The sequence below is a fragment of the Macaca nemestrina genome, chromosome 19 (assembly GCF_043159975.1).
Source record: "Macaca nemestrina isolate mMacNem1 chromosome 19, mMacNem.hap1, whole genome shotgun sequence".
Classification (NCBI taxonomy): Eukaryota; Metazoa; Chordata; class Mammalia; order Primates; family Cercopithecidae; genus Macaca; species Macaca nemestrina.
In genome coordinates, this window is record NC_092143.1 from 41,779,121 (window position 1) to 41,791,993 (window position 12,873).

Here is a 12,873-nt window from a genome sequence, read left to right on the forward strand (position 1 = left end):
TGATCAAATACTTTCCAAAAATGCTTCTTAAAATATCTATCTCTTGGTGCTACACGGTGTATTAAACCAGTTCAGCTGTGTTTAACTTGATCCTATCCTCTCCTTCTGTTAAGTAAAGCCAATTAATGTTCTTTGCAACTACTGTTCCATAAACCGTACATTGGAAAAATACTGGCCTTAGTGATTTTGGATTCTATTATTCTGGTGTTCTATTATTTTATAACTGTTTTGGGTAGATGGATTTTAAATATATGTAGGAGGAAAAAAGTTGCCTGGGGCTATGGTGTTAAGGGAGAAATCAAACAGTTATCTGTGTTAATTTTCATTAAGCCCTCATTTAAATCCTGCAAGGCAGCCTCATCAGAAAATGAGTCCCACAAGCAATTGAGGGCCATTAGGAGATGGCACATCATGTTCTGAAGGATTCCCTTTCAGCCTCAGCATGAATAAGCTCTCCAGCAGGCTTGAGGCTGGGCTACCAGCTTTACCAGGTGGATTCAGATGAGGGAATGAATAACAGGTGAGAGAATGAATAACAACGATGAGCAGGTTTTCTCATAGTGCCCCGAGTGGGCTGCAAGGATTATCCAAGGAATTTATACGTTTTGGTGAAAGAAGACAAGACCCTGTGGGAAATGTGGCTCTCCAGTGACTCAAATGTCAGGTGATGTGATTGGTATTTGGGTAAATGAGGGTCAAGACTCACACATAGTCCCTAGAGGCAACTGGATAGGCAGGAGATACATTGGGCAGGGCAGTGGTAGAAGCCTTGTGCTGGGGGTGGGGCAGGGGCCTGGTTGAGTAGTTGTACCTCTCTGGGGCTCAGCTCAGCTTTTTACCTGTAGGAAAAGAGGCCTAAACTGGGGGAATTGCCATTTCCTTCCAGCTCTGAGCATGTGTGATGTTATCGGCAGAAGTGTTCCAGATGATCTTCCCAGGTCAAGATGTGGTCCAAGGTTTTGCCACGTATCTTAGCTTTCCACGTTGAGGAACTTTGTCTACTTTCTTTTTTTTTCTTTTATTTTATTTTATTCTTTTTTTATTTTTATTTTTTATTATTATTATACTTTAAGTTCTAGGGTACATGTGCATAACGTGCAGGTTTGTTACATATGTATACTTGTGCCATGTTGCTGTGCTGCACCCATCAACTCGTCAGCACCCAACTACTCGTCATTTACATCAGCTATAACTCCCAGTGCAATCCCTCCCCCCTCCCCCCTCCCCATAATAGGCCCTGGTGTGTGATGTCCCCCTTCCCGAGTCCAAGTGATCTCATTGTTCAGTTCCCACCTATGAGTGAGAACATGCGGTGTTTGGTTTTCTGTTCTTGTGATAGTTTGCTAAGAATGATGGTTTCCAGCTGCATCCATGTCCCTACAAAGGACACAAACTCATCCTTTTTTATGGCTGCATAGTATTCCATGGAGTATATGTGCCACATTTTCTTAATCCAGTCTGTCACTGATGGACATTTGGGTTGATTCCAAGTCTTTGCTATTGTGAATAGTGCCGCAGTGAACATACGTGTGCATGTGTCTTTATAGCAGCATGATTTATAATCCTTTGGGTATATACCCAGTAATGGGATGGCTGGGTCATATGGTACATCTAGTTCTAGATCCTTGAGGAATCGCCATACTGTTTTCCATAATGGTTGAACTAGTTTACAATCCCACCAACAGTGTAAAAGTGTTCCTATTTCTCCACATCCTCTCCAGCACCTGTTGTTTCCTGATTTTTTAATGATCGCCATTCTAACTGGTGTGAGATGGTATCTCATTGTGGTTTTGATTTGCATTTCTCTGATGGCCAGTGATGATGAGCATTTTTTCATGTGTCTGTTGGCTGTATGAATGTCTTCTTTTGAGAAATGTCTGTTCATATCCTTTGCCCACTTTTTGATGGGGTTGTTTGTTTTTTTCTTGTAAATTTGTTTGAGTTCTTTGTAGGTTCTGGATATTAGCCCTTTGTCAGATGAGTAGATTGCAAAAATTTTCTCCCATTCTGTAGGTTGCCTGTTCACTCTGATGGTAGTCTACTTTCTTAAAACACTTGGTGTTTGGGGGGAAAAAAGTTCAGTTTCTGTGATTTTAGCATCACTGAGGCTAAGAAGAAAGCAAGCCTGCTTGAAAGCATAGGACAGTACAGGGTCAGTGCTGGGAGTGACATCGTCCATTGCGTTTCAGCCTGTCTCCTACTCAGCACATCTGAACCACTCACTGGTATCACATACAATTTCAAAAACTCCTCAAGATGATTCTCACTTAAGCTACCCACCCAGAAGAGCATCATTGATCTGGCCCATCCTGTTACTTTACAGAGCGGGCAACTGACTTCTCAGGGAGGGACATGGCAAGTGCCTTTGAAGGCCCCTCCATCTTAGGAGCCTGGGGTTTGTTTCTGAGCATGCAGTTGGTTAGATGGGGTGGCTCAAAGGCAATGCCTGTAAGTGAGGAACTCTAAGAGGGAGGAAGAGAATTGCTTTCTGGGCTGTGGGTCAAGCACTGCATGCAGACCTCAGCAGATGCAAACTGTATTTGGTGTAAATATGTTTGTTACTCCAAATGGATTGCGTGGTCATAAGCTCTCGATTCTCATTCTGCTCCCTTCACTGAGGGACTCACCTCTTACCAGTTACTCAGCAGCAGCCTGGCATGGAGGGAGGGGACAAGAAAGATGAAGAATGTTTTGGTTTTTAAAGTCCTGTAATTTGGTCATTAGCAGGTGGAATGATCAGTTTGAGCATTGCTCTCTAATGGGCTCTGTCATCTCCACTTAGCTGTGTGTGTGTGTGTGTGTGTGTGTGTGTGTGTGTCTGTGTGTCTGTGTGTGTGTGTGTGTCTGTGTGTGTGTGTGACTGCGGGGCTGGCAACAGGGGACGTACTGGGATTCTGGATTGTTGGGAGGCCTTGGGTTTGGCTTGTTTTCCCTCTGGGCAGGAGGGTGGAAGATGTTGGTAGGGGGCAGCTTGTCTCCCACACTCCTCCTGAACCTGTCTCCCCCATCTCCCACAGCCCCAGGATGAACACCTAAGCAACTTCTGCCGACTGCTAGGGGTGGAGCACAGTCAGATGGAGCACTGGTTGTGTCATCGCAAGCTGGTCACCACCTCAGAGACCTATGTCAAGACCATGTCCCTGCAGCAGGTGATCAATGCGCGCAACGCCCTGGCCAAGCACATCTATGCCCAGCTGTTCAGCTGGATTGTGGAGCACATCAACAAGGCCCTGCACACTTCCCTCAAGCAGCACTCCTTCATCGGGGTCCTGGACATCTACGGGTAGGCCTGCTGCCTGTCTCACTCTATCACTATCTCACTTTACAGCCAGCGGGGAGTGGCTTTCTGTTGGCACTTTACAGCCAACGGGGGCCTTGGAGAGCTTCCTGGTGGTTCTCAACTTAGGGCAGTTTAAAATGTGTGGGGCCATTGTTAGTTGACACAATGATGGGGCCTGAGGCCAGGGAGGCTTAGTGGTCTATAATGTAAGGGAACGGTCCCCAAGCAAGAAAGGACCTGTCAAAACACCAGGAGTTCCCCAATGAGAAACTCTGTAAGCATCCGTTTTTACACCTGAGAAAGTGAGGCCTGGAGAGGGAAATGACCTGCCCAACGTGATTTTGCAAGTTACTGTAAGAAATGGAACTTAGATTCAAGTTCTGTATCTCAGTCATATTTTATTTCAATCTACCATTTGACCTCATTGACTGTAACAGTCAAGGTGGCTATTAATACCATAATTTTGTCCAGTGCTGTGCAGATTTGTGTTTTGTGTGGTCATTCCTGAGGTTTCTCTTCCTTTCAGAATTCCAGCCTGATTGAAAGGACTGTTATTTATAACTTTATTTTTGGCAGGGAGAGCCACCGTGGTGTGGTGAAAGGGTACTTGCCTAGCCATCGGGAGACTGTCACCAACCAGCTGAGTGAATCTCCACAGATCACAGGCCCTCTCTGGTCTTTCATTTCTATACCTTCAAATGAGTTTTGAGCCACAGTCTCCCTGAGGTTCTTTCTAGGTCCTTGTTTGAAGTTAACACGAACTGGGTTGCAACCTACCTTGCACTTCTTTTCTGACCAATGTCCTGTCCTCTTTAAGCTAACAATAGACTAAATTCTCCTGGATCTTTAAATTATAGAAGTCATGGAGTCTTAAAATAGAAATTCACATCCATAGAAGTGAAGCGTCATAAGAACAGTGACACTCTGGTGCGAACAACTGCTTAGCAGGCTGGAACTCAGCCAGTGCTCATCTTGTGATGAGGTTGGAGTAAAGGCCAGTCCCCTGTAGAAGCAGCCACTTCCCCATGCAGAGACAGGCTCTCCTAATTACATTTCTGATCCTGTTGCTTGTCCCTGGGTTTCACATTGAACTCTGTTGCATGCTATGAAGAAAGAAGGCAATCTTTGTGATTTCTACCATCACAAAGGCCTCAGGAACATGCTAAAGAGTTGTCTCATGCATGAGTTAAGTAACATAAGAGGCATCAGAAGAAATTGTGGAAGGGTCTATTTGAGGGTTTCGATGCTTCGTGCTGTACAAGTTTCAAGGCTAGAGAGGACATACTTGCACAGTCGGGAAAGCTTTATGTGGGAGCTAAGATTTGAACTGGATCATTTAAACAGGGGTAGAATATGGAAAGTGAGGGAGGCACCTTTGGAAACAGGAGTGCAACCAAGGTGTGAGGAAGGAGCAGAGTGTGAAGGCAAACCTCCTTGCTGATAAGGAGCACACAGTGGAGAATCACCGAGAGCGGGAGGTGAGAAGAGGCATCCTCCCCAGGCCTTCAGCTGCATGACCCCGGGCAGGCCCCTTCTCCTCTGGTCCATCGAGTGCCTGCCTTGTGCTAAGCCCTTGTAGTTGCTCTTTGGAGAGCATAGAACAGTGTGTTCTCTGGGAATTTCCAGCCTCATCGTCAGTCATTAATTCTGTGTTGTTCTCTCTACTTTGAGTATTTTCAGGTAATTGGATATCCCAAAATACCTTTCGGTGTTACCTTCCAAGTAAGAGCTGGGGAAACCCAAGCTGCAGCGTCTGACCCAATTCTCTTAATCCACTTGTAGAAGGATCTAATTTTACTGAGGTTTTGATTTAGGAAGATTAACATGCAGACTCGTCAATAGCATGTAAAAATTTTATGATTTCAGTACTACTACTACATAAAATATCATGCCTCAGTTCTGTTGTATTTATATATCATCTTAATCATGCCTTGAATTTAAGTAGTCTGCTTCCTCCCTGCCCTGCAATCTTCCATTGGGTTTTTTGCTGTTCTTAGAAGGCCTCCGTGAGCTGGGCTCCTGGGGCTGCTGAGTCCGCAGATGTCAGCCCGGCTTGTGCAAGCTGGGATTTTGTGTTTATATTTGCCACTTAATTTTTGTAATTGTTTGTTTTCTCTAACATCCTGTGACTGCCCATAGGGGAGAAATAGATCCCAAGGATGGCTTGTCTGGTTTGAAAACAATAGTTTTCCATGGATGGGGTGGCAACCTGGAGGACTTGGTCTCCTATTCCTCATGCCAACTCCTCACCTGTGTCTCCACCTCAGAGTGGCCTCCAGGCTCCTTTGAGACTGTCTGACAGCTCTTCCGTGAGGGCAGGGTCCCGACACAGGGCCATCAGCATAAGGCCATTCTTGGGAATTTTCTTACCCTTTGTGCTGTCTTCCGGGCATGCTATGTTGTTTTTTTCTTAATCTTTATTCTTTCTCAGAAGCCAGTTTGCTTTTTTTGGTTATAAAGTTGTCATATTTTAAAAGTGACTTCTTCTTGAGAGAAATAAGTCCTCATGCAGGGTTACTCCTCTGTAGCTCAATGCAGTGCTGAGTTCACACTCTCTCAGAGTTAAGGATAACAAGTTAGATACAAGGGAATTCAGAGTGAACAAGCTAGCTGTGTGCCTGGGCCATTGGTTGCCAAGAAAGCACTTAACATACATGCCCTAAATGTGGAAGTGCATGCTACTCAATGGTCTGATTCACCAAGAAATTGTACAAATGTGGACTGGCCCAGGCTCTCTTTCGGGTAAGAGGGTATGTAATGAACTCTTAGAGAACTCTTAGAAGATTAAAATCAACAATTTAACAGGAGAGCAGGTGGCTTGAGTCTGGAGGTACTTTCTAATCTATCAGATCAGTGACATCATTTCTTAATCTGGGAGAAAACAACACAGAGCCCTGGGTGGAGAATTGGGATAGCGTGTGTGAGCTGTTTACTGTCATCTGCCCCTTTGCACTTACAGTGTCTTATCTGCCTTATTTCCCTTGGACTTCACATACCTTCCAGAAACCCAACAAACCTGCCTTTTTGTTTTTTAATGTGGTCATTTCTTGGTTGCCTGGAAGTGGGCATCACATTCAGCCCCACTTCTCACCCTTTCTACTCACCTCCTTCCCAGTTCAAACTCATTCCAGTCGTTAGGCTTTATTCCATTCGTGACTATGAGAAGTGATTCTAAGGACCTTTTCATCCTCTGTGGCATCAGAAAACCCAAGCATTGTTTATTTTTTGAGTTTTGTATTCATATCCCTGACCATCAAACCTTGGAGGAAAAGACCATCTGTCCATTGTCTCACTCCTTCTTAGCAGGAGTGTGGGGATTCCTGAGTACCCATGGAGGATGCCCTGGGGCTGACCTGATGTCTTTGATTTTCTCACTTCTCCTTGTCTCTTTTGAGCAAGAGTGGCAAAAGTGGAGTCCAGAGAGAACAGAAAGAATACTGGGATGAGTTTCTGAATACAGCCAGCCACATCCATGAAGTGGAAAGGAACAAGGCGTTGCCTCCCTCTCAGGTTGGAAATGTGCAAAGCTAGGAAATGAGAGTGGAACTGCCCTTCTTTCCCTTGACCCCACCAGTGGCCACTGATTTCTTCCACTGGGATAACTGTCCCTGGATGAGCTGCAGTGCCTTTCTAGGGCATTACTGGCCTGCCAGTGAAGCTCATTCATGAACTGAAGTAATTCTGTACCAAACATGAGCCATTCCACTTTTTCCCATAAATGTGTTAAATGTTACTACAGAATTAGCAGCCAGAGTGAATACACACTCATTTCTTTCTAAGCCAGCAGTACACACGCCAGCATCGTACACACACATTTCTCCCCATTGCTGTGTTCTGACTCGTAGTTAACTTGTAGAGGAGAAAAGGCTGTGGGTTCCTAAACAAATTAGCATGGGCCACAGCTGCTTCCACCATGACTATGGTGAGTCCTCTGCTCAGAGGCCCTTCCCTGAGGCTTTTCTGAATGGTTCCAGACACCCAGTGTCTGGTGGAAGCTTCCCTACATCTGTCTCCTCTGTCCCACCCAGCTCCAAAAAAAGTGCAAAGCAAGCAGTACCCAGAGCAATGTAGCCACCCCAAGCTGAGCTCTTCACCTTAACCAAGGGTCTGTGAAGTTGCCTTCAGGGCATTTTTGACCAGGCAGGGCATAGAAATTAATAGGGGATATCCTGGCAGCTTTTGGCTGGGATTCCCTTTCCAGGTTGCATTAACCTGCATTTGCCTCTCTAGGCCTGATTAATTGCAGTGTCTAATCATTTATACCTCTCTTCCCCTTGAGTCTCTAATCCTTTATTCCTATCCTCTCCTTGAGGCAACAAGAAATAAATGGCTTCAATTTGGGAAAAATACACATTTGCTTGTCTTTGATTCCAGCCTTCAAGATGCCAAGGTAGCAGAGGGCGTTGGCTATGGCCAGCCCATTCTTGCTGAGGACAGTTGGCCTGGGAGCAACACAGGCTGTAGCAGATTCATGTGTTCTGCTAAGGAACAGCTGGGGAGAGAATGGGGGTAGAAGGTGGGGAAGTTTTGTCCCCAGGAAGTAGGACATAGGATTTCCTGGGATTTTATATCCTCCTCAGTCCTCTGTTACTTTCTTGTGGTACTTCCTAATAATAAATTAGCATCCAACTCTAATCAGTGCTCTTTAATGGTATATTTACAAATGCTTTTAAGGCTGGGTGCGGTGGCTTATGACTATAATCCCAGCACTGTGTTGTTAATGGTGGAGGGTGTCCACGTGCTTGGCATCTTGAACAAAGAATTGGACAAAACGCACAAAGCAAGGAAGGAACGAAGGGATTTATTGAAAATGAAAGCACACTCCACAGTGTGGGAGTGGGCAGAATGAGTTTTACATATTCATTTACAAGTTGTTACGTATTCTGGATATTAATCTTTTATCAGAAATATGATTTGCAAATATTTCCTCCCATTCTGTAGGTTGACAACAATGATATATTTTAAGTAAACTTCTTAGACCCACTGTTCACCTTTCTTTGGTGGGGAAAAAAAAAAATATTCTTTTGCTTTAGTTTTCTTGGTCTCGCTCTCCAAAATAAACTTATAAATAACCTCAACCTCAAAGCTACAATAGTTATTTGGAGGCTACCCATCTCCTCTCTAGCCAGTATCAAAAGGTTTCACAGAAAATGGAGGGGGAGAAATCAGTGATTGCATTAACCCTTCAGCCTGTGACAGTGGCCCAGCCCTGGACAGCCCTCTTCAGGGAGGACATGCATGGCTGGCCACAGTGTTCTCAAACCTTGCAGATCATCGGAAGCTGTTAGCTTCACCCTGGAGTCTCCCAGCCTCTTAAGAAAGCCTCATAGCTCAAGAGGGCTCTAAAGCCAGGCTCAACCTTCCCGAATTGTTCTGAGGTAGCCCTTTGGAGTGTGCCTGTAGCCTGACACTGCTCTGTGCTTCCAAGGCTCAGATGAAGTTCCATTTTCTCTCTGTCCATGCCAGTACTCCCACACTATTGTGGCAGGCCAGGTCTCACTAGCGTAGGCCTCTATAGCAACTGTTTCAGCACTGACTGAGTGGGTAAGTTAAATATTAAAAGCTGAAAAAGCCAGTGCCCACATACAAAGACTGGAATGTAACAAGAGCCCACTAAGAGTCTTGCCTAGGCCCTTCCTGGGCCTTAAAGCATGACAAAATAAGGAAGGAATTCTTAACAGGACCTGTTTAAGATTAAACAAGTTTTATTGTGGGATCTGAAGAAACTCCGCAGGTCTCTAGAAACAAGTTTATTGAGGCGTCTGAAGGAACTCCTCAAACCTCTGATTTAGCAGGAGACAAGATAAGGGTAATCACCCCAGCACCTAGACCCATTTAGATTAAGTAAATTTACTGAGGCTCCAGAGGAAAGTCTTAGAGACTCAGGTCTTAGTTATAGATTAGAAGAATCTAATCTTCCATCTGGGCTGGAAGGGCCCCAATTCAAGGCAGTGACTGGCAGACACAGTGCTCCTCCTGCTTGGTCTGGAGTGCATAGGAGTGGCCTCCTTCATCCCAGCATACACTTGACATCTTTGATCTTGTTTTTTCAACCTAGAATTATTTCTCACACGTGGGCATGGCCAAAGACCATGCTTTAATGTGGTTTGTCTCCAAGCAGTTGACTCCTTTAATCTCTAAATGATTTCCCACTCCTCCATGTTTTATACCTTGATGGGGGTGGTGAGCACCAGGGAAGGAGAAGTCTGATACATTCCGGGCACCGGCCCAGCCCCTTTGGGTGTCTGATGCCTCTGTCTGTGGTGGTCCCTCTGCACAGGTGCTATCTCCCCACCACCCCCACTACCTTTATGTCTTTGGATGAATGTACACTTACATGTAGATATATAGCTTAGATGGTATATATGCTCTGGAAAACTTTGTAATTTTGAGTTGGGCTGGCAATAATTTCCAGGCCTTATCCTTGTAACTGGTTGCAGAAAATAAACACTCTGTTCCTCCCCAGCTCATCTGCATCTTGTTACTGGGCCACAAGAATAAGCCCGACCTTCAGTCTGGTTTGGGAACACTATGGCTTCATTGTCTTTTAAAAACTGACCACACATACAATTTCTATTCCTTGGGGAGGCTCTCATGTACTAGTTTCCTATCATCAGCCCAGTAGCTCTTCTGGGCAGGGAGTGTGACTTGCTCATCTTTGCAGCCTTCACAGTTTGGGACAGTTGGTTGTTAGGTTGATAGTAGGTGTTTTCCTGTCCCGCATTAGAGTTTCAGGCCTGAAGATGAGCTGGGAATTGGAGCATTTGGCAAATTGAGTGGATTTAGGTACTCGAGAGGAATAACTGCCCTTTGCCTTGGGGTGTGAACAGTGCCTGGGATTGTGTTCTCTCTCAAAAACTAGTCCTGAGTGGGGGCATCTAGGCACAGAGAAGCACCTGAGCAGAATGCAGACCCCGCCATTCCAAGACGCAACCAGCATCCCGAGGTTGTTCAGTAAAGAGATCAGAAGGGTTGGCCCCTCTGACAGGCCCAGGGTGGCCTTGTGAGATTTAATAGGCTTCAAGATGGAAAGGGACCTTGAAAGGAGGTCTGGATCATTTCTCTGACCCCGATGCATGATGGCCCTGCTTTTAAAGGCTTCTCCAGGGAGAATTTCCCCACATTATATTTTCTGTGTGACTTCTAATAATTATTCCCTAGAAGCTGTCCTCTGTATCTAACCTGTAGCCCGTATCTTTTCAGTCTACCAAAGGCAGAATGCTGGAGAGTGAGCTTTGTAAGCTGGAAAGACCAGGCTGAGCTAGGAGATTTCAGTTCCTTTGACCTGTGCCAGGGGAACATCGAGTTTCCCAATCTTCAAAGCATCTCATTGCCTCTCTGTTCTCTCTCCAGGTCATGGAGTGAGAGGTTCAAGGAGGTTGATCATTAACTTAGTGACTAATTGACTTTTTATTGCAGTTTCACTTTCCAGTAGACACTACCTTATTTATAGAGGCATGTGTGGCCCTTATTACGCTCTGAAGTTAAGGTAGAATGAGGACGACATTCTATACTTTTCGACTTTGAAAATAGAAATTGAAATGGTGTGATCATTGTGCCATTGAGAGACCAGATGCCAGTTTCAGCATCGAGTCTTATTCTACGTTTTGACCTTACTCCGGCCCAAGGATTGTGGTTTAAATATTCTCAACATTGATTTTACAAGAGAAATTCAATTCTCTCGAGTATATAAATTTCTTTGTGACACTTTAATGTTGTGAACTATAAATTGATTCATTGTGTTTATTTTAAAAAGTATTCTCTGTTGATGGGAAGAATTACTACAAATATAATTCCATTGTAAAGGAAAAGTTACCTGATCTTCCTGACCGTGGCTTTCTGAGGTCTGTCGTTTTCGATGTTTCCCCGAGCGGCCCGAGCCCCTCATTCATTTCTGGGCCTCCGGCATTACAGTAATTACGCTAGATGGCAGAGGAATTGTTACCAGATAATACCTTAGAAATAGGAAAATTACAAGCTAATTTCAGGCCATCTCAAATTAATGAGAATGTTCTTTGTGGAGTGCTACCAATGTAAACCATTAGAAAATGACGAGTGGGAGATATTTTCCTCTGTGGAGCTTAGCACAGCTCTGCCAGCACACCCAATTGCTATTATCTGGCCAGTTGCTGGGGTGGCTCTTTTATCTCCCACCTAGGTTTTATTAATTGAATTTCCTCTGGGGCTTCGCTGTCATCAGCAGCCTCTCTCAGGGTGGAGGATCAGGGAAGGCAGTAAGGTTCTAAGGGACATAGTTCAGTCTTTAAGACTGTCATCTGGGCTGGAAGGGCCCCAATTCAAGGCAGTGACTGGCAGATACAGTGCTCCTCCTGCTTGGTCTGGAGTGCATAGGAGTGGCCTCCTTCATCCCAGCATACACTTGACATCTTTGATCTTGTTTTTTCAACCTAGAATTATTTCTCGCACGTGGGCATGGCCAAAGACCATGCTTTAATGTGGTTTGTCTCCAAGCAGTTGACTCCTTTAATCTCTAAATGATTTCCTACTCCTCCATGTTTTATACCTTGATGGGGGAGGTGAGCACCAGGGAAGGAGAAGTCTGATACATTCCGGGCACCGGCCCGGCCCCTTTGGGTGTCTGATGCCTCTATCTGTGGCGGTCCCTCTGCACAGGTGCTATCTCCCCACCACCACCACCCTCAGCCCCCACCAGGGCCAGCTGCAACATTTCTCTCTGGGATGGGACTGAGGGAGTACGCTCATACTGAGGGAGCTTGCATGACACTTTGTGTGACACTGAGAAAATTTAGTTGTCTGTACTGAAGAATAGAAAGGGTAGAGACATGAGTGGGCTGAATGGAGCCTGTGTCCATTGCTGTTACCTTGTTGGTATTACTACTGGCCCTTTCCCATTCACCATGAGCTCAAATACCTCCTTCTAGGACATCATCCTCCATATTCACAGCCCTTCCACCTCATCTGTTTTTCCTTTTTCATGAAACTTTTCCTCCTCTCTGAATTAAGACTGTGGTCTCAGAAATCAGACTGTCTGGGTTCACACACTGCCTCTCTGCCTACCGACTCTCTGGCCTTGGATGGCACAGCTTACTCAGTCTCCCTGCCCATCAGTTTCTTCAGCCACAGGATGGGGTTAATAAAAGACCCTAACTCTTTGCTGCTGGGGACATTGCTGAGAACTCGTGGAGCACTTGGGCTTAGTGTTCTGCGGGCTCTCATTAGCAGGGCCACTGCCGCCCACTTGGTGCATTGGGCAGTGTAGAATGAGAAGAGGTGTGTGTGTGTGAATGAGAAGTGTGTGTGTGTGTGTGTGTGAATGAGGAGTGTGTGTGAATGAGAAGAAGTGGCAAATGTCTATCTCTTCTGCATAGGCTTCTGCCCTTCTCACCCCTCAGCCTGATGCTGCTGTGGAGCACCTAAGGTGAGCCGCATGCATTTGTAGCTAAAGCTGCCAACGTGTGTATAATGTTGCCAGCATGGTGAGTGTGACCGCATCCGTCCTGTTGCCTGGGTCTTATCTGCACATCCAGTTGATCATTTGAGGCCCTCTCATCCCCATCTTCCTTCATGTCCAGAACCTTTCTATTCATTGGCCACCAGCAGCATGCGTCAGG

The 12,873-nt window shown here is 45.4% G+C and overlaps 1 protein-coding gene across 4 annotated transcripts in view; it reads left to right on the forward strand.

Moving 5' to 3' along the window:
* The window catches only part of LOC105489400 (myosin VB), a 389,540-nt gene that overhangs the window by 228,049 nt on the left and 148,618 nt on the right, over positions 1 to 12,873 (forward strand). For all 4 annotated transcript variants that reach the window (XM_011754158.3, XM_011754162.3, XM_011754161.3 and 1 more), the window contains exon 10: positions 3,018 to 3,283. In XM_011754158.3, coding sequence (XP_011752460.2) covers positions 3,018 to 3,283 — 266 coding nt within the window. The remainder of the gene's footprint in view (positions 1 to 3,017; positions 3,284 to 12,873) is intronic.